This window comes from Schistocerca cancellata, chromosome 2, assembly GCF_023864275.1.
Source record: "Schistocerca cancellata isolate TAMUIC-IGC-003103 chromosome 2, iqSchCanc2.1, whole genome shotgun sequence".
Lineage (NCBI taxonomy): Eukaryota > Metazoa > Arthropoda > Insecta > Orthoptera > Acrididae > Schistocerca > Schistocerca cancellata.
The window spans coordinates 537,745,824-537,767,257 of NC_064627.1; the positions used below are offsets into that span (position 1 = coordinate 537,745,824).

Genomic DNA, 21,434 nt, shown 5'->3' on the forward strand with positions numbered 1-21,434 from the left:
AACCATCTTCCAACATGGCTCTCTCTCTCTCTCTCTCTCTCTCTCTCATACACACACACACACACACACACACACACACACACACACACACACAAACACAAACAAACAAACAAAATGGGCCTGGAACCTTTCCTCCAATTTTCAAGGTACTGGCTACATACATGCAATGCAACTACTCCCATAACACGTTTGCCACGGATTTTCGGTTAATGGACTGGGTTTTGCCTTCTGTCAAACAAATCTATAGGAAATGTTTCTACTATTGTTCCTCTCAGGTAAAAAGAATATTCTTAACCAAAGTATCACTACAAAGAATGGAGCAGTTTGACATTTCACATGACTGGGATAGTGCCATTCTCTGTACTGGCCAGAGGATTGCAGGATGGGCAGTAAGTGTGACAACAGCACAACATTAAATTCTAAGGTATGATCCTACTGAATGAGGTAGGGTCATGCCTCCGTTCAGACCATGAATGACTTCATATAGCCAATTTAATGTGGTTTCTGTCAGTACGTGCAATACAAATGTCTGTCCTCTAATAGCGAAAATTAAATATTTTACATAAGGTGTAATCTCATTTTGAAATGAATGCGGTACCAAATTTCCCACATGTGCTCAAATCTTCTCAATTTTTGTGCAGTCGAATACTAATATGCCCAAGTGAGCCTTATCTTTCAGCTGTGAAGCAAAAAGAAGCTGCAGAGCTAGAGTGTGTGGAAAAAATGAAATTCACAGTATTACTCCATATTTAAACAGCGGAAAGTTAAGACTTTTTCACGTGATGGTTGCTTAGAAACAAGAGTCACAGAAGTGGTCAAACTGACCATTCTGAAATTTTATGATCTTTACTTCTTTTCAACAGCAACTGCACTGTAGAAATTACAGACCCGTAAATACAATACCAAAAAAATTAATACACCTAAAAAAATGATGCTGTGTTTGATCCGATGACAACATATGCCACCTGGAAGATAGTAGATGGGCTGATAACGGTTTCAACATCACCTGAAAATAGATAGCGTAGCACCACAGCTACCACCAGAGCACCACTAAACCTATCCTTTAACGGGGAATGGTCACATCCAAAAGGCTCAGTGTGGTGCAAACGTGTGAAGAATGTAGGCAACCACAGTATGGAGATGAACTCGTGCTTCCTACACCCAAATGGGTAGAGTCTGAATGGGATCAAACTGTGGCCTTCCAAATAGCAGGATGATCCTTTCACAGAATTGCCAAGATGTTGGAAGTATTGCACCAGTTGCGCAACAATGCTGGTATCAGTGACCATTTTAAGATTCTCATGCCTGTAGATGAGGTTCTGGATGCCCACCGGGATCATCAATTGTAAGGGCAGCACTGGCATATTGTTCAGCTACGACAGCACAGATAAAAGGGCTTGTGAGCGCAAATGGGTCAACACAAACTGTTGGGAACCAGTTATTAGCAGTGAGGCTACAGGCACATACACCTCTAATCCATCTTCCACTCACACTACAGCATCAATGTACATGGGTTGGCTGGTGCCATCAGAGGATCACTTAGAGAATTGAATGGCACGCCATGGTCTTCAGTGATTAAAGCAGATTCTACCTGCATGCAAGTGATGGTCACTTGCGCATATGATACTGACTTGGTGAGCACTGTCTTGTAGAGTGCATTCACACAAGACACACAGGCCCCATCACAGGCCATATGGTCACCATCTGTACGATCAACTGGATGCCAGAGTCAGTGCCCGCCTTGCAGCTCACTAATGATGTTTTTGTTTGTGGGGTGCTCAACTGCGTGGTCATTCCCAAACTGTAGACAGTCCAATCTAGCTACTTTCATGAACAGGGTGTATACGTGGAAAAAAAAAAAAAAAAAAAAAAACCCGGAGTTTTCCCGGTTGAAAATACACTTTCTCTCAGGTGAAAATACACTTTTTATGTGTTAAGTGACAATATATTTTTCCTCAGCACTGTAAAACTTATCAATCCTTTGAATGTTTATAGTTTTATATACCGACGTAGAATTTCCCGGCAGTTTAGAAAACGAAACTCAGGGGAAACAAAACACGTTTTGGAAAGGTCTTTGATGTGCAGCAACATGTACACTGCATATTTTCGTGTTACAAAGGCATAAACTCTAATTCCACCAAACACCGGAAGTTACTTTCCAAAGCATTGAAACTGAGACTGCGACGCGCTTTTGTAAGTCAGTCTCAGTTCATGTCACGTGATCTCGCCAGCTGATGACAGTGTAGGACACGTGATGTAGCCTGCCAATGGCAAGTTAACTCTTAAGTAGCGCTAACACACAAATAAGAAAAGTTAATGGTTTAAATTACAAGAAGCAAAGCTTTCACATATAATATTGGTCTCTAAGATTAACAAGCTGCAAGAAAAGCTAAGCTTATACATACAATGTTGATCTTTTTTGCACGTATTACACTTTAAGATACATCACACAAATGTGTCAGTAAAATTTTTAATAACAACATAAATGTCTGATCTTCTGGGCTCGAAATTCTTCTAGATGGTCGTCCTCAAAGAGTTGATGTTTAAATGAGAAGCAAACACTCTGTGATCTAAGAAATTCATCGTACATTCTTGCACACAGTTCATATTGCGTAAAAGGAAATTTACTTTGAAAGTAACACTTTTCAAAACACCATTCGCAAAATTTTCCTGCAACCTGTTAGAAATAGGTTTGTTTCAGCAATTGCCAGAGAACGCCAGGTAACAGGCGTCACCATGCTTGAGCAGCTACGATGATCCAGGAAGCCCGTATGTTCATTCGTGTAAAACATTAAAACATCTTGCATTATGTCATATAAGAAACAAGACATTAGAGGACACTTCAAGAGCATTGGTATTTCGTGAACCATACTGATATGCATAATTCAGCTTTAAGTCCACATTCGTATGTCCAAATTCGGATGTAAATTTTCTTGGGGTACCAGTACTGTATTATCTCATATTTGGATCTTTATTGTGGCATAATGCCATACAAGCTATAAGATAGAAAACGTGCACTTGAAATGCAGCGAACAGTTGAAACTAGCCAACAGTCTGAAATTAAATACTTCATTTCAAATAAATTGACTGCCTCAGCAGAGAAGATTAACAAAAGCCAAATCTCTTTAGCAAACCAACAAAAATAACTTCGTTGTTCTGCAAGGCAATTAATGCTTTACTGTCAAAAATGTGGAAATAAAATGTGGAACTAATGAGATATTTTAGCCTTCCATAATTATGAAAACGTATTTTAATTCATTTGTTAGCTCCCGGCCACAGAAATCCGTTTTGTTTTCATTTCATGAGAGAGCAATAAATAAAGAGGAAACAGCAAAATCACTGAACGTAAACACGGGTCATGTGGAGAAGTCTCACCTCCCCACAACAACTCAGATTGCTCTGTGCATCAGCCCCGGATCTACAATATTTCCGAACCGGGGCAATACTAGATAGTGGCGCCCAGCCACATATCTGTAACCAAAAGTGGGAGAAGGTACTACTCATATGCGACTCAACTGCGCATGCACAAGAGCTCGACTGCAACTGCTCAAATGAATCACAGTTGTCTCTTCATGCTCATCGGAAGCTATTTGTAGTTAGGAAGCATTGCGTAGTCTTCCTAAAGCCGTTTACCCACTTCGCTGTTGGCAGATGCTTGTATGAGCACTGTGTTTTGTTGTTGTATATGGCATATTTCCTTTGCAACTTAAGTTTTATTTTCAGAGTATTGGTTCTTATCATTCAAAATCATAAAAATTTAACCGACAACTAAAACAATGAAAAATTCCCGGAATTCTAAAAAATCCCCGGGTTGTTCCTGGTTTTCTCTCGGGTCGTATACACCCTGATGAATATGATGACACAATCATCCAGTCCCCAGGTAGAGAAAATCCCCAACCTGTCTGGGAATCTAACCCGAAACCCTGTGATCCAGAGGTAGCGACGCTAGCCACTAGACCACAAGTTGCGGATGCAGCTCATTGAAGCTACATCACACACTAATATGGGTGTTTCAGAATGGGTTGATACCTGGTACCTAAGAACTGCTTTGGCTATCAATCTGTAACTGTAATCATTTAATTTCATGTACTCCATATGCACAATTGCAACAATAAATCTTGAGTGAATTGGAAACCTCTACAAGGAGGTACTAATTTTTTCCCAGCAGTGTACATTAATTTCTCATTACTTAACATCTTAAACTGCCACTGTGATAATTTTGACTGCTCAACTTTTCTTTACACATCTACACTGCCCACGTGGACTACAAATGCTCAAATGTATTTCTAGTGACTGTGAATGATACTGCAATGTGTGCTAAGGATTCTGAATTGATTATTGCACATCACTAATTCTGAATGCTTGGCTGTGTGCAAGTCATGATACAGATATTGGAAACAGTTTGCTGTACTGCCAGGCAATGGAGAAATTGAATAACTGAACAGAGAGTTACAGAGCAAGAGTCCAAAGACAGTCAAACCAAGAGACAAGAGAAACTGAACTCCAGAAGGTGCTGAATCAACTGCAACTTTATGATGCACCCACAGAAGTTATGGCAGGACTGATACAGCAGCAATATGACCTCATCCATCAAAACCAGTATATCATTCAGGAAGGCCAGTGATATCTGCTATACCAGAGGAAGACAGGGAGTAAGAGGCATTTGGAATTCAGAAAAGAGAGAAAAAATGGGTAACTTTAGGTCACACCTTGAAGACACCTCTAAGACTGAAAGACCAAAATGTTCTACACCAAGAGGAAGGATGAATGCCACTCCCGAAGCACTGTGACATCTTGGTTGGTGTTTATAGCTGAAAAATTCTATAACACATACAGTGTGAACCAGAAATTAAAACAACAAAATTTCAGACACTGGTCAGGAATATTTCAAAGGATTCGCGATCTTCAGTGAATTTTTACAGAACAACTATTTTATTTGATTTCTTACCATATAGCGGAGATGCTGAGTAACAGATAGGCAAAACAAAACACTGTTACAAATAAGCTTTCGCCCAGCAATGCTTTTGTCAAAAAAATACACACACACACACACACACACACACACACACACACACACACACACGTGCACAACACAACTCGCACACACGACTGCAGTCTCTGGCAAACTGAAGCCACACAGCGAGCAACAGCACTGGTGCATTATGGGACTGGTGACTGGGTGGGGGTAAGGAGGAGGCTGGGGCAGGAAGGGGGAGGGATAGAGGGTAGGCCGGGGAGCGTGCAGGGACAAGGTGGAGAGAGGGTTGGGCAGCTATGTGCAGTCGGGAGGTTGGACGAAGGGCAGGGGAGAGGTGGGGAAGGGCTAGTGGAAAAGGAGAGAAGTAAAAAGACTGGGTGAAGTGGTAGAATGAGGGCTGTGTAATGCTGGAATGGGAATACGGAAGGAGTTGAATGGGTGAAGGCAATGACTAACGAAGGTTGAGGCCAGGAGGGTTTTGGGAACATAGGATATTTTGCAGGGAAAAGTTCACATCTGCACAATTCAGAAAAACTGGTGTTGATGAGAAGGATCCATATAGCACAGACTGTGAAGCAGTCATTGAAATGAAGGATGTCATGTTGGGCTGCGTGCTCTGTAACTTGTTTCTTGGCCACCGTTTTTCGGTGGCCAATCATGCGGACAGACAGCTTGTTGGTTGTCATGCCCACATAGAATACAGCACAGTGGTTGCAGCTTAGCTTGTAAATCACATGATTGGATTCACATGTAGCCCTGCCCTTTGATGAGATAGATGATGTTTGTCACTGGACTGTAGGTTGTGGTGGGAGCATGTATTGGACATGCCTTGCACCTAGATCTATTACAGGGATACAAGCCATGAGGCAGAGAGGTTGGGAGCAGGAGTTGTGTAGGGATGGAAGATGATATTGTGTAGGTTTCGATGGGTGGCAAAATTCCACTGTTGGAGGGGGGGGGGAAGGAGGAAGAGGAGGATAGTGGGCAGGACATTTCTCATTTCAGGGCACAACAAGAAGTCGAAACCCGGGTGGAGAATGTAATTCAATTGCTCCAGTCTTGAATGGTATTGAGTTACGAGGGGAATGCTCCTCTGTGGTCGGACTGTGGGACTTTGGGAGGTGGTAGGAGACAGGAAAGATGAAGACAAAAGAGATTTGTTTTTGTACAAGGTTGGAAGGATAATTACAATCTGTTAAGGCTTCAGTGAGACCCCAGGTATATTTCAAGAGGGACCGGTCATCACTGCAGATGCGACAACCACAGGTGGCTAGGCATTATGGAAGGTACTTCTTGGTATGGACTGGGTGGCAGCTGTCAAAGTGGACATATTGCTGGCGATTAGTAGGCTTGATATGGACAGAGGTACTGATGTAGCCACCTTGGTGGAGGTGAACATCTAGGAAGGTGGCTTGTTGGGTTGAGTAGGACCAGGTGAAGCAAATGGGGGAGAAGCTGTTGAGGTTCTGGAGGAATGTGGATAGGGTGTCCTCACCTTCGATCCAGATCGCGTCACCAATGAATCTGAAGCAAGAGAGGGCTTTATGATTCTGGGTGTTTAGGAAGGATTCCTCTAGTCTGTCCATGAATATGTTGGCATAGGATGGTGCCATGCGGGTGCCCATACTCATACCTCCTAATTTGCTTGTTGGTAATGCCTTCCAAGGAGAAGTAATTGTGGGTGAGGATATAGTTGGTCATGGTGACTAGGAAGGTGGTGGCTGGTTTGAAATCTGTCAGGCATTGGGAAAGGTATTGTTCAATAGTGGTAAGTCCATGAACATTATGGATGTTAGTGTAATGGGAGGTGGCATCAATAGTGACGTGGAGGGCACTGTGTGGTCAAGGGACAGGAACTGTGGAGTCAGTGGAGGAAATGGTTGGTACCTTTTATATACGAGGATAGGTTCCGGGTAATAGGCTGAAGTGTTGGTCTACGAGAGCAGAGATTCTCTCAGTGGGGGTAGAGTAACTGGCCACAATGGGGCGTCCGCGGTGGTTGGGCTTTTTGGACTTTAGGAAGAATGTAGAAGGTGAGAGTGCGAGGAGTGATAGGGATGAGCAGAAAGAGATAAGACTCCATGGAGAGGTTCTGGGATGGGCCTAAGGATTTTAGGAGTGATTGGAGATGCTGGATTTCTGGAAAGGGGTCACTGTGGCAAGGTTTGTAGATGGATGTATCTGACAGCTGACGGAGTCCTTCTGCCAGGAAATCCTTGCAGTTTGAAACAACAGTGGTGGAGTCTTGGTCCGCAGGTAGGATTATAAGGCCGGGATCAGTATTTAAATGGTGCACTGTGTTTCTTTCTGCGGATGCAACGTTAGTTTGTACTTTGAGGGATTTGGGGAATGATGGTGAGACAAGGTTCAAGGTTTAGAAATTCTGGAAAGTTAACAGGGGTTGATTTGGGGGCAGTGGGGTGGATTATGGTTGGATGGAGGAATGAATTGAGTCAGGCAGGGTTCAACATTGGTCATTGCTTGAGTCCGATTGGTAGTGTCGGTGGCAAGAAAGTGCTTACACTGTTTACACCGGGAGAATGAGAGGATTTTAACAAATTTGGGAGTGGGGCAAAAGGAGAGGCATTTGGGAAGGACTGATATTACTGTGGGGCTTCTGGAGGAAAGGTTCATGACTGTGTTTCAGACCTGTTTAGGTTCTAGATTCTGTGTCTTGGTGGGAGTTTTGGAAGATGGGGTAAATGTAGTAGGCCTGCAAGACAGGGTTTGTCAGCTATGAGGGGACATGGGGGAGGTTTGGAGTTTGTTGTAGAAGTTGTGGGGAGTGGCACTCCTAGGTGGGAATTGGGAAGTGAGCAGTGTGGAGAGTTTTTTTGAGGTGGTGGTGTGCATGGTGATCTAGTTGTTGGAGGGCAAGAGTTTCAATGTGTGTTATGGGTACCAGGAATTTAGTATTGCATAGCAGGAAAATTTTGCAGATGGATAGAAGGTACCGCAAGGAGGTTTGGGTTCTGTTGATATGATTTTGCAGGATTATGTTAATGAGGGCTAGTGTCTGACAGAATCTGAACAGATGGAGGCCACTGTGGAATGAAGGGTGGCAGCCAGAGACAGGTAATTTGATGGTAAGGCCATTTGGGTGGATTCCATGAGCCAAGCAACAAATGCACAAACAGTATGTGGGACTGGGTTCTGGCTAGTGTAAGGAAACTTTTGTGTATAGACGCAGATGGAAATGCGAAAAATTATGTAAATAATGTAATTTAGGTCCAAAAAAGTTTGAAAAATACACCCAAATACATGGGAGCAGTCACAAGAAGGATGAAACAGATGCAAAAGGGGGAAACAAGATGGAATCTGAGGGAGTTGACGACAGTGAAAGGCGAAAACTCGCAAAAATTGGCGCCTTTCGCTATCATCAACTCCCTCAGATTTCATCTTGTTTCCCCCATTTTGCATCCGTTTCATCCTTCTAGTGATTTCTCCCAAATATTTGGGTGTATTTTTTCGAATTTTTCAGACGTAAATCTAGGCTATTTACACCCACCCCTCTTACAGTGGAATTCCACCATTCGCCTAACCTACACAATATACTTGTCCATCCCTACACAACCCCTGTTCCCAACCCCCTTCCTAATGACCCATTTCCCAGTATTAAACCTAGATGCAAGACCTGTCCAATACATCATCCCACCACCACCACCACCACCACCACCACCTACACCACCTACACCAGTCCGGTGACAAACATCACCTATCTCATCGAAGAGAGGGCAACCTGTGAAACCAGTCAAGTGATCTACAAGCTAAGCTGCAACCACTGTGCTGCATTCTATGTGGGCATGACAACCAACAAGCTGTCTGTCCGCATGAATAGCCACTGTGGCCAAGAAACAAGTGGACCACCCTGTCGCAGAGCACTCTGCCCAACACAACATCCGTCATTTCACTGTGTGTGTGTGTGTGTCTTGATTGCCATTCACTCACAATACCCGCTGTTGACAACAAATAAGGACCTCCTATGTTTTGTCCTCAACCTTGCATGTGCTGCTCAGTTCTGTCTAGAGTTTGTTTTCCCAGCAATGTCAGTTGTACGTTGACACTGGTACACAGTAGAATGGATAGGTTAGCTGACAAAAAAATTGGCTGACATGGACACCTTGAATGGGTCCACTGAATACAACGGAGAAGCTGTGGCAACACTATGCCAAGCTGTTCCTGCAGTGACAGCAGACACAACATAGTATATCAGTGTGAACACAGTTGATGGTTTGTCATTGTACATGTTGTATTGATCATGGAGGTTGACATTTTGAACGTCATCTCTACGAGAAGAGTTGCACATTTATGTACTGTACTTCACACTGGTAGAACAGGTTGAACACAATGTGATAAAACCATATGCATCTTCTTGTTGTTTGGAGAAAGAATGGTGATTGGGGTAACAAACTGAACAAAATCATAATTATACCAAGGTACTTGTCCCCAAAGAACATATGAATTTTTGTAAGTAGAATGCGAGTTCCATCTGTAATACTGTGCATGGGAACAGAATCCTACAAGTAACTTGGAAATAATAGCTGGCATCTTTCCCTTTGTGAGCTGCATGCATTCATTGTAGTTTTGTACACCCATTGCCTTTTTTTTGTCAAGGGAAATGAAATAAATACTTTGTGGGCAAAAAACTTGTGACTTCAGTTATTTTGCAATAAAATAACAAAAGACAGATTTATAGACATTGTGAAATTTCTGCTCTGTGATATCTTTAAAACTGCTCAACAATCACAGAATAGTCAAGTCAATTTTGATGTCATAAATTTGGAACAGTTACACTGAAAGTTGTTGCTTGTTTTATAGACAAGGACAAAACATAACAGTTGATCAACAGCTCTTTCCCACTAAGGCCAGATTCATCTTTACATCTCTATAAGCAGGGTGTAACTTCCACTGCATCATACTGGAAGCCAAGTACACGATGAAATCTGAAACAACTGATGCAACGTGCTTGATGCTAGTAGAGCAAAGAAGTTAGTCACATGTCAACATTTCCTATGTTCAACTGCAATAATAAACACTGACTGTGAAGCTAAGAATTATAGCTTACTTTATATTCTAAACAACATTTCATGTATGAAAAAGTTTCTGGACGCATGTCCATGTACCACATTTTACTCTTATATGTGTGAAGGATGTTGCCTGAGAGTTTGGACATGTCTTTTTGTTACACCCTGTATCATAAATTGGGTGTATGTATGCATGCACAACATCTCCTCCTAACTACCAAATCCATTTAAAAAAAACTTTGCACACATATCACTTGCTTTCTGGAAAGAAGCACTGTAGGGTTAGGGTAAGACCCACCTACTTCTCAAAGCAGTGGGGAGAAGAAAGAAGCATAATGCACCATGCGAAAATACCCAGACTATATTCATTTAATGTTTGTTATTGACAACACTTAGTGACTTCACACAAGCTTTGAATGTAATTTCAAACCATTTCTGAACTTTTGTCATGTAAAATAAGAGAAAGGCAACCACTCACCTATAGCAGACTGATGTGTGGCGCACAGAAACACATAACAGAAAATAGCATTTACACTAGCTCCTTTTTTTTTAGCAATTCACACACTACGCACACTCCCGTTGCCACGACAAGACAGAAGAGGCTTGACATGGCCATGGAGTCTGAATATTTTATTTTCCTTGCTTACACGTTTAGTGTCAAATATTTACTTACACGTTTAATGTTAAATATTAACATATTAACTCATTTGTTACGAGAAGTTAGCTGTTTTTGCCAATTGTGAAATCAAACAGTAATGGATCTCCTCTCTTTAACAAGTACATAACACTCAGAGGAACACTAGGTGGCACGAGAAAACATGTCTACAGCATTGTGGAACAGACATGCCAGTACTCTTAAGCATGGTTAAATCACTTGTGCAACCACACACACACACACACACACACACACACACACACACACACACACACACACACACTGACTCAAAAGGGATACAATGTTTTTTTCTAAATGGTTCTTTACCTTATATTGTTCAGTATTTCAGTAATTGTTTCTTCTACATTGTTTCGGGTGAAATTCTGCAGTGAGTATGTACCTTGCTTAGGCTCTGCAGTATTTTACCCCTAGAATGTAATTTGGTTTCTATTATTGAGCATCTAGAGGTGATTTCTGGGTGTACCGTCTTTGGGGCTGGTGTGGAAACGGGTCATTGGTTGATATAAATTCTCTCCAGTTGCATACTGAATACAAGGAACACCTTTCAAGTTTTGACAAATGGTCTCTAGAAGGTGCTGTTGCGATGTTAGAGTACTACTGTTTTGAAGTTTGTCATTAAAACAGTGTCAGCACAGAAATTACCCAAGTAGTTTGTTACAGTGAACACCTAAAGAAACAGTGTTGTGCAGAAAGAGAAATTTCAATGAAGATATTAATTGGATCCGATTTTATTATTTTTGCCTCAGATTGCTATTAACACCTTTCGGTAATCAGTCATCAGAAAAGACAGTTTGCAATTGGTTTGTAGTATTTTGTCATGGTTGTGTTTCCTTCTGTGATTTTGTGGTATTTGACCAAAACTGGTTGAACTTAGAAAACAATGACGCTGTGTACAGCATGGTTGAAGAGTAACATGTGGCTTAGTGTGAAGTAGAGGCATCCACAGGTGAGTGTGCAGTACATTCAGTTTTGCATGATCATCTTATACATGTGTTCCAAGTGGATTCTACACAATTTGTCAGTCAAAGTATGGAAATGCTCAAAAAAAAAAAAAAAAAAAAAAAAAAAAAAAAAAAAAAAAAAAAAAAAAAAAAAAAAAAAAAAAAAAAATTACACTTAAGAGATGCAAAATCTGTGTACATCGGACAGAAAACAAAACTTGGGTATATTTATCTGTGGTAATCATCCATGCGGCTCGATCTTAGATTCCAAAACACAGCGACAGAATTAGCGGCTTGCTACAGTGTTCATTCTCGCCACATTGTTGACACACTGAACAGCACCAGTAAGAGACAAATTGCACATAATACTTTTACAAGTATTCGAAATCAACTAAACATAGGAAATAAATACCAACAAATTGTTTTTGAAAATTTTTATATTACCCCTCTGTATCCACACAACCATGCCTAGTGCTATTGGAGAATCTTACTCCCACCGCATATTTTTATACAAATAGTAAAACATGTATGTAACAGCTTTAGTTGAAATTTTACTAAGTGTTCCTGAGTTATGCTTAAATGTCAACTTCTTCTCGTTACCACTTGTATGGCGTGTAAAAGCAGCTATCTTTACCATCAAACAGTCTAATTTACTTTCTGCTTCTGCCTGCATCTTTTTAAAGCTTTTTATGCTTTGTCTGTAACCCTACGGCACATGGTACAATATAATGTTCAGAGAGAGATCACACTGTCACAATTTAGTTTCCAAAAAATGGAAAATAAGTTGATAACTCTCATTCCTCAACACTTAAAAATTGATTCGAAAAACGTTGTCCCCCTCCCTGAATACCTTCAATTCACTCAAATTCAATCCTACGCAATGAGCATGGACTGCATTATTGCAGCAATAAGACTCTAGACAGCATGGGAATATTAAATGTATTTAAACAGGCCAGTAAAAGAACCAGAACACAACACAAGAGCACCAGTTGCTTACTAATTCCTGAAACAGAAAAAAATAGTGCAGGGCTGTCAGACCTCTTACTGTTTCAGTAATTCATAAAGAAAATCCAGAACTGAACTGCATTAGTTTTTATCTTTGACACTCAATCCTGTATTAAATATAAATGAGAAGTCAGTCAAAGTAAACTGTCTGGTAACTGTGAAACAGTGATATCAAACAGTGTAATTTCACAGCTGAAATACATATTTTATTGTGTGCAGTGGTAAGCACTGTTTAAATTTGATGAGAGACAAACCCACTAACAGGCTTCATCTGAGTATGCCTTTAATTTGTATTAACTATAGAATTCCTCATGCATTCCAGAACAAAATTTTGACTCTTAAGACAACTAAAAATGACAGTACAGGGATATAGTTGAAGCTCAATAACACCACTTCCCAAAGATATAAGACCTGCAACCATTCACCAAATGCACTAGTACTATAGTTTTTGGCACCAATTTATCACTAAAAGATGTTTCCCCTCACAAAAAAACCACCACCACTTTTATGAAGTACTGTACCACATTTAAAAAAGATAATGAAGATTTTATGACTCACCTTGTGCTGTGTGCACTTGGCAACGTAATTTTCCTCTTCCAATAACCAACTCATGTCCTGAGCACAGCCATAATGAGCCCTCAGGTCACAGCCTCTACGTACACAACCCAAGCTTGCACCTCCCTCACCACATTTGGTACATGTCTGTAAAAATGTCAAAGACGCAATATGCAGTGACTAAAGTGGATTGCAACAGAAACTGAATGAATATGACAACTCCACCAAGCTATGCAATATCTCTCTCTTCAGAAACACTTATTATGAAAGTAGCTCCAAGAATTCAACACCAGGGAAAAAGAGTATTTATGACAAAGAGCTGTTAAGCATATACAATGTAAACATATCTGAAGGTCCTGCAATGGAGTGGGAAAAAGAAAGCTGCAAAGAATGAAAGTAGCTAGAAGACTATGAGATGTAGACAACTGGTGACAAGTCTCTGCAGGTTATGTACCACAAGGCGCTGAAGATGGGCAAAGTCATTCACCCTTGGGAACTAGTTCACTGGAGATCGTTCTTTTTTGTGAACCATTCATTTTTACTTGTTCACTGTTCATCGTGCTTGGTATATGGTTCTTATGAAAAATTGAAAATTAGTAGCATAGGTGACTGACGGATAGAAGGCGCTAGGAGGGGGCACTTGCCTCCCATCTGGAGTACAGAATTTTTATTCATAACAGAATTCTCACACACTTGTAATTTTCATGATTCTGCAAAACATCTCACTTAGCCAACTGTAGTGTTATGTGGCTGATCGCACTGAAATAATATAAGGTGGCGCACGAAAAACCGACCCCTAGTACAGACTGCTCGCCAATTATGCACGATTTGTTGACTGCTATGAGCAGAAGAGATAAACATGTAATAATTAGGCAGTGAAGAAATAACAAGCTAATGCAAACAACTTTGAAACAATAGATGACGGCTGGTAACCGACAATGAGCAGTCTAGTACTCGGGGCCGATTTTTCGTGCGCCATCCTGTACCACTGAAATAATATTGTAGGAGTTATCATATTCTCTTTACAAAATGTGACACCATACACTTGATTACGAAGTGCTGGTTTCATTCGCTTGTAAGTCGATCTGCCTTCCGTAACAATGAACATGCTCTTTCACCATGGATAAAAAAAAAGACGGAAAATGGCCACTCGTTTGTGCCGTGCAAATGTCTTTTTGCATGTGTAATAACAAAAAAATCTTGCCTTTTTACAAGTATTTCTTCAGCTGTTTATCGAAATAGTGAAGTGAGCTTATACGCCATTTTGTTACCTGAAAAGATGTATGTATTACATACCATGTAATTTTTATGTAGTTTACATAATTATAAAATACATTTTAATTACCGGTCGTGGACGCTGAATAGGATACAAAAAGAACCAGAAGTTCAGAGTTAAAAAAAGGTTTGAACCAGATCTAGATTGGGTGTGCGAAGCTAACAAAACGAACAACAACTCGATACTGAACTAACTAGGAGCAGTCGGTAGTGGAACTGTGACGAGTGGCCACGCAAAGAGGGACGAGTCCAGCCAAGTGAGACCGAGACTGAGACAGACGGAAATGGGACCAAGGCTGTAAGGAGATCGGCCGACGTGCCGTTCCAGAACGAGACCAACCATTTCCCGTTCCTGGGAACTGTAAGTAGAAAGCTGCGATCGAAATGAATTATGAAAGACCGTTCCTTAGAATTCGTTCCTCACCCGTTCTGTTCATCTTGGTGAACCGTTCCTTTGGACCCGTTAGTTCGCAAACAACCCATCTCTACAAGGTGCGTTGTACATACCATATTAACTTGACTGTAAGATGAATGTAAGATGACCCTTAATATACGACGATCCCTTTTTTGAAGATGCTCCATGAGAAATTTTTATCTTTAACACATTCTGACTAAACAAACTGTTTTACTGACAAAGTACCTGCCTAAGAAGTTAACATTAGAGCTAGCCTAGACTCGGGTGTTACTACTGATTACCATATGTGTTTCTATGCTCCATAGATCAGTCCACTACAGGTGAGTAGTTGCCTCTCTCTCACTTCACATACTGACTGTCTACAATTTGGTAATACATGGACATAATAAAATAAAAATTGGTTTACATTAATTTTTATCTTTACTTCCTTTTTCACTAACTATCTAAGAATGTAGACTGTGGTATTGCTATTTACACCACCACCTTGATTTATAAGCCTGCTGCAATTTCCTCCTTCCTGGATCTCTTCCCGTGTTAAGTTCTCCTCTGAGCCATGCATAGCACTGTATATGCGACACTTTTGGAATCCTTTTATTATAGATTCAGTTGCGATTTTGCTGCTGGCAGTAAGAATCGACTGGCACTCCATAGATATTAAGAGTTTCTTCAACCTCCCCCCTCCCCTCCCCCCCGGAAGTAGGGTATAGTCTCCTCAACGAATCCACTTACTGTTAAGTTGCCATGTGAGCTTTAAAAGGTCTATTCACAACAATATCCACTACCTGAAGTTGCGAGACCATGGATGCCACCAGGAATTACAAGGTATATGTTGTTTAATACCACAAATGTAACTTTATTGTTGTAGTGTCCCTTGAACAAAAATAGCACCAACATTTTCCTTTTGTTAAGCAAAGAGCCTGGTATTCTGTTCCAAACAACCTTCAACCAATCTAGCATTGGGTCATTTTATCATCCATTTCCTGTTGGCACCTTTAAATAAGCTCTACAAGCAGTTTTTCTTTTGGTATGATTTTCATATGAAGAGTCACAAATGGGTGCAGAGGGAATGAACTTACTTCCACCTGCTAGCACCCCCCAGTTTTATCCTAATCTTCATGTCGATAATAACAACTGATGGTAATCGAAGTAAACAGGTGTCTGATCGGTATTGCCAATATAGCCTAGCAGATACTCATGTTGTTTTCTTAGACTGATTATACAATGCTAATATGCAAAGTACTTTTCATCAAATACCGTGGGAAGACACTGAGGCAGTAGTATTCTGCAATGGAAAAACCAAGGAGGACTGTAACAATACTAGAGAAGTTGCTACTCACCATATAGCTGAGAGGCTGTGTCGCAGAGAGACACAACAAAAAGATTGTCACTATTATAGCTTTCGGCCATTAATGTCTCTGTCAATAAAACACACAGACACACACACACACTCGAGACTGCAGTCGTGTGTGTGTGTGTGTGTGTGTGTGTGTGTGTGTGTGTGTGTGTGTATTGACAAAGATCTCAATAGCCAAAAGTGTTCTGTACAAAAATATTTTTGTTAGAATTAATTTTTTCCTGTAGAAACTTATACTACTTTTGAGTGTTTGTTCAGTCTTGAAGTCAGTTCAATTTGAACTACAACTGGATTCAGGTGAACATGGTACATGTTCATATAAAGTCAAGGTACAAAGTAGACATTCCCATGGTTGAAGCATGACGAAATTTGTTTGTTGCCCTTGTGCTGCAGTCCCCTCCCCACGTTCATCCTAGGGGTTGCTCAAGCTGGTCCACCTAATCCATCTTTTGAATTCTTCAAATTAAATCTTAGCATTATCTCAATTGCCAAAGATTCATTTGCACATTGGAGACAACAACAATATTAACCTATTACACAACATAAAAATGTTGACCTCAGGAACAATATTTTAATCTGCAAACATAAGATTACTCTTTATTTTTCAAAAGAATTTAGGGGAAAAAACGTGTCGAGTCAGGTAAATATGGTACATAACAAAGAACATAAAAAAGAAATGATAATATTAGAAATGTCAGGGTAGGAACAATATGCAAATTTTTTTTTTCTGGCTATCAGTCACAGTTCTTTAGGACAATGGAAGACTATTAGCGTTTACATCAGAAGATGGAACAAAAGTTAAGATTGGGGATGAATGAGATACGAAAAATACTGTGAAATTTTTGAAGAAATCACATATTCATCTGAACTGACGTACGGAAGTGACAGAAAACAAACTGGATGGTTGTGGAAGGAATCTTACCCCCTACTAGTTGTGCAAGGAATCTTACCCCCTACTCCTCTTCCAAACCACCACCCTCATTAAATTAAAACTTCAGCCTCGGCCTGAGACAACTGATCTGTTGGCACACAAGGGAGGGCAGAAACTCTCAAACAGTGGAGTCATTGTAAGGGTAGAAAAACTAAGCCAGTCAAGAACACTCTTCTAACTGTTCAGTGCCAGGCTTAACCCTCCAGCCACAGGCGAAATGGATATGTGCATTCCGCCCTTTCCAGACAATTTCATGGGGCCTGCTGTTACCACATTGGACGAAATTTTTGGGCTGTTTGCATGCTGGAAGTTGCTATTTTCCCATCGAATCTTTTCCCTTTGCTCTTGAACACCGTGAGTCACATTTTACACATTCTAAAATCTCAGCCATATACTTACAAATATACCTTCTCATGCCAGTAACTTAGTAACCATTTCTGCTATCTCCATATGAAACTTTGCTTGAAGACATACCACACTCAGAAAAATTATCAGGAAGTTATTTTTTTGGTATTCTTGTTACATTTCTTTAATTCTTTTCTTACGACTGTTCCAGTTATCAAACAAAAAGTCCTGCAATTCTGTACAGAAAAATCAGACAATTGCCCACATTTGTAGGGTTAAGGGGGCATCATTATGTTGAAACCAGTCTTGAGAACTCAAGACTACCAATGAGATCATGTTATTGGCAATCCTGAAAATAGTTCTCTGGGAATTCCACAATATGAAAATAAGGAGTACATAAACATAAAAATTTTAAGCATAGATTTTCTTAGGCGGCATAATTACACATGTTCTTTAACATAATTCTAGAGCCATCACTGTCGTTTAACTTTATGAAATATAAATAAAATATGTCAATATTTATTTAACTCCAAATAAAACTTCACTAGCATTCTAATATCAACGGACAAGAGTAAAGTGATTTCAAACTTGTGCAGCACAGACGGTATCAGCAGAGAACTCTGGTATGAGAATGTAACAACTGCATGCAGCATCAAAATGTGAATTTGACCTGGATGACAAACTGGGAGTCAGAAACAGAAGATATCAATATGACTCAATACAAACATGTATAAGTATTTATGAGCTTCACACATCAACAAGGCAGTTAATGAGTCACATTGATCAATGAGGCAGTCCATGAGTCGCACTCAATGTCAAATAAATCAAACCTTAATAAACCCATCATAATGCACAGTTCTTCACTTTTATTCAACATTCATTCTAAAGAATCCTTTTCAGCACAATCAACCTTTATTAATTATGAAAGTTCCTGCATAAATACACATACAAATATATAAGCTCATAATATCCACTGATAACTAAAATGTCATTAGTCAGGCTACAAATGTTATTGGCCAGGTAAGTGCACTGATGGGCCAAAATATGAAGACCAGTGCCCACCACAAGACTAAATGCCATCTGGTGGCATTGTGGGGTTATGACACGCAGCAAGGGAAATAGGTCAGTGGAGCACAGATGACTGTAATATTATAGCGATGATATGGGCTCAAGTGTGGAAATCCACTGACTTAAGCGACTTTGACAAAAAGATCATCTCTCCCAAGCACCCGTGAAACACCTAATTCGCTTGATATAAACCCGCTGGAACACATCTGGGAGTTAACAGGTGCCAGCTCTGAGCCTACAAACCACTGGCAGGTAATATATGGAAATTGTGTAACATATGCAACAACATCTGATGCCAAACACCTCTGGAAACCTACCAAGGACTTGTTGAATCCATGCCATGCAGAAGCACAGCTTCCGAACATGGACCAACACGTTCTTTGACTGGTAGTCATAATTTTTTATTCATCAGTTTATATTTGAAGTACTATGACTTCTACATCCCAAAGATGATGGCACACATACCCATCAGCAGCAGCATAATATACCCTGATGAGCCAAAACATTACGATCACTTTCTTAATAGCTTGTTTCTCTATCTTTGGATCGAAATACATCAGGGATTCGACAGTTGGTTGGTGGGTTTGTGGAGGTATGTAACATTAAGATGTCTGTGCACAGGCTGTGTAATTTGTGTGAATAATGAGCCACTGACTTGATTATGCGGTGATGGCACCCAACTCGAACTGTCATAAATTTAAGAACATAGACATTCATAAATTTTGCCTAGAACAGCATATGGAAGCATGTGCAACAGAATTAGAATTTCACAAAAAATCCTTCATAATATTAAGTGTATATCGAGCACCTGCAGGTAACTTTAATCTGTTTGTCAACCACCTTGAAGCTGTACTGGCCCATTTAACAACCAAAAACAAAGAAATAGTGGTTGCTGGCGATTTCAATGTAGATTTCCTTAAAGACTCTCCCAATAAGAACTTATTTGAGTTAGTAACACTATCATTCAACTTAATTCCCACTGTAAAGTTCCCCACTAGGATAGCCACTTGCTCACAAACAGCCATTGATAATATCTTTATAGAAAAGTCCAATGAACAAAATTATATTACAAAACCAATAGTCAATGGCCTCTCAGACCATGACATGCAGTTCCTTCTGTTAAATGTTAATACTGAACAGGATATAAAATCTGTTAAATCTGAGCTCAAGAGGGTAATCAGTAAGTCAAAAATTGATTATTTTAGGACACTCCTCAGAGACATTCACTGGACTGATGTTTACAGTGCTCATGGCATGAATGAAAAATATAACATTTTTGCTAATAAAGTGCTTACCTTATTCGAACACTGCTTTCCCCCAAAACTTACCAAGGTTAGAGCAAAGTCTACAAAAAAGCCATGGATTACTCGAGGAATAGGGGTATCTTGTAAAACAAAAAGAAAACTGTATCTGTCAATCCGAAACATTTCCAATGTTGATGCTATAGCACATTATAAGAAATACTGCAAAATATTAAAGACTGTAACACAGATGTCAAAGCAAATATATTACAAGGAAAAAATAGTCATATCAGATAGCAAAATAAAGACAATATGGGATATAGTGAAGGAGGAGACCGGTAGAACCAGACATGAAGAGGAACAAATAGCATTAAGAGTAAATGATACATTGGTGACAGATGTGTATAGTGTTGCAGAACTTTTTAACAAACATTTTATAACTGTTACTGAAAAGATTGTCAGGTTCGGTAGATGCTGCTATGGATTACCTTAGACCAGACATTTCATTTCAAGTAACTTCCATAATATGAATTTGACCCCCACTACCCCAACAGAAATAATGTCCATCATAAAATCTTTAAAATCAAAAACATCTAGTGGGTATGATGAAATATCAACAAAGTTAATTAAAGAATGTGATTCTGAGCTAAGTAACATGTTAAGCTATCTGTGTAACCAGTCGTTTATTAGTGGAATATTTCCTGAATGGCTGAAATATGCTGAAGTTAAGCCACTGTTTAAGAAGGGAGATAAAGAAATAGCATCAAATTTCCGTCCAATTTCACTGTTGCCAGCATTCTCAAAAATTTTCGAAAAAGTAATGTACAGTCGTCTTTATAACCATCTTATCTCAAATAATATACTGTCAAAGTCACAGTTTGGATTTCTAAAAGGTTCTGATATTGAGAAGGCTATCTACACTTACAGTGAAAATGTGCTTAATTCATTAGACAAAAAATTGCAGGCAACTGGTATATTTTGTGATCTGTCAAAGGCATTTGACTGTGTAAATCACAATATCCTTTTAAGTAAACTAGAATATTATAGTATAACAGGAAATGCTGCAAAATGGTTCAAATCTTATATCTCTGGCAGGAAACAAAGGGCGTTATTAGGAAAGAGACATGTATCAAACTATCAGGCATCGTCCAACTGGGAACTAATTACATGTGGGGTCCCACAAGGTTCCATTTTGGGGCCCTTACTTTTTCTTGTGTATATCAATGACCTTTCATCAGTAACATTACCAGATGCCAAGTTTGTTTTGTTTGCCGATGATACAAACATTGCAATAAATAGCAAATCAAGTGTAATCTTAGAAAGATCAGCCAATAAAATATTTGTGGACATTAATCACTGGTTCCTAGCCAATTCTTTGTCACTAAACTTTGAAAAAACACACTACATGCAGTTCAGAACTTGTAAGGGGTGTACCAAGAGTATATGTCTAACATACGATGACAAGAAGATACAAGAAGTGGACAGTGTTAAATTCTTGGGATTACAGCTTGATAATAAATTCAACTGGGAGGAGCACACCACAGAACTGCTGAAGCATCTTAACAAACCTCTGTTTGCAATGCGAATTTTGTCAGACATAGGGGATATAAAAATGAAAAAGCTGGC

The 21,434-nt window shown here is 39.8% G+C and overlaps 1 protein-coding gene across 5 annotated transcripts in view; it reads right to left on the reverse strand.

Moving 5' to 3' along the window:
* Positions 1–21,434, reverse strand: part of LOC126162088 (nascent polypeptide-associated complex subunit alpha, muscle-specific form) — a 148,728-nt gene that overhangs the window by 12,609 nt on the left and 114,685 nt on the right. For all 5 annotated transcript variants that reach the window (XR_007535017.1, XM_049918362.1, XM_049918365.1 and 2 more), the window contains exon 10: positions 13,183–13,326. Coding sequence is in view for 4 of the 5 variants with exons in the window: in XM_049918362.1 (XP_049774319.1) it covers positions 13,183–13,326 (144 nt within the window). In the remaining variant the exon portion in view is untranslated. The remainder of the gene's footprint in view (positions 1–13,182; positions 13,327–21,434) is intronic.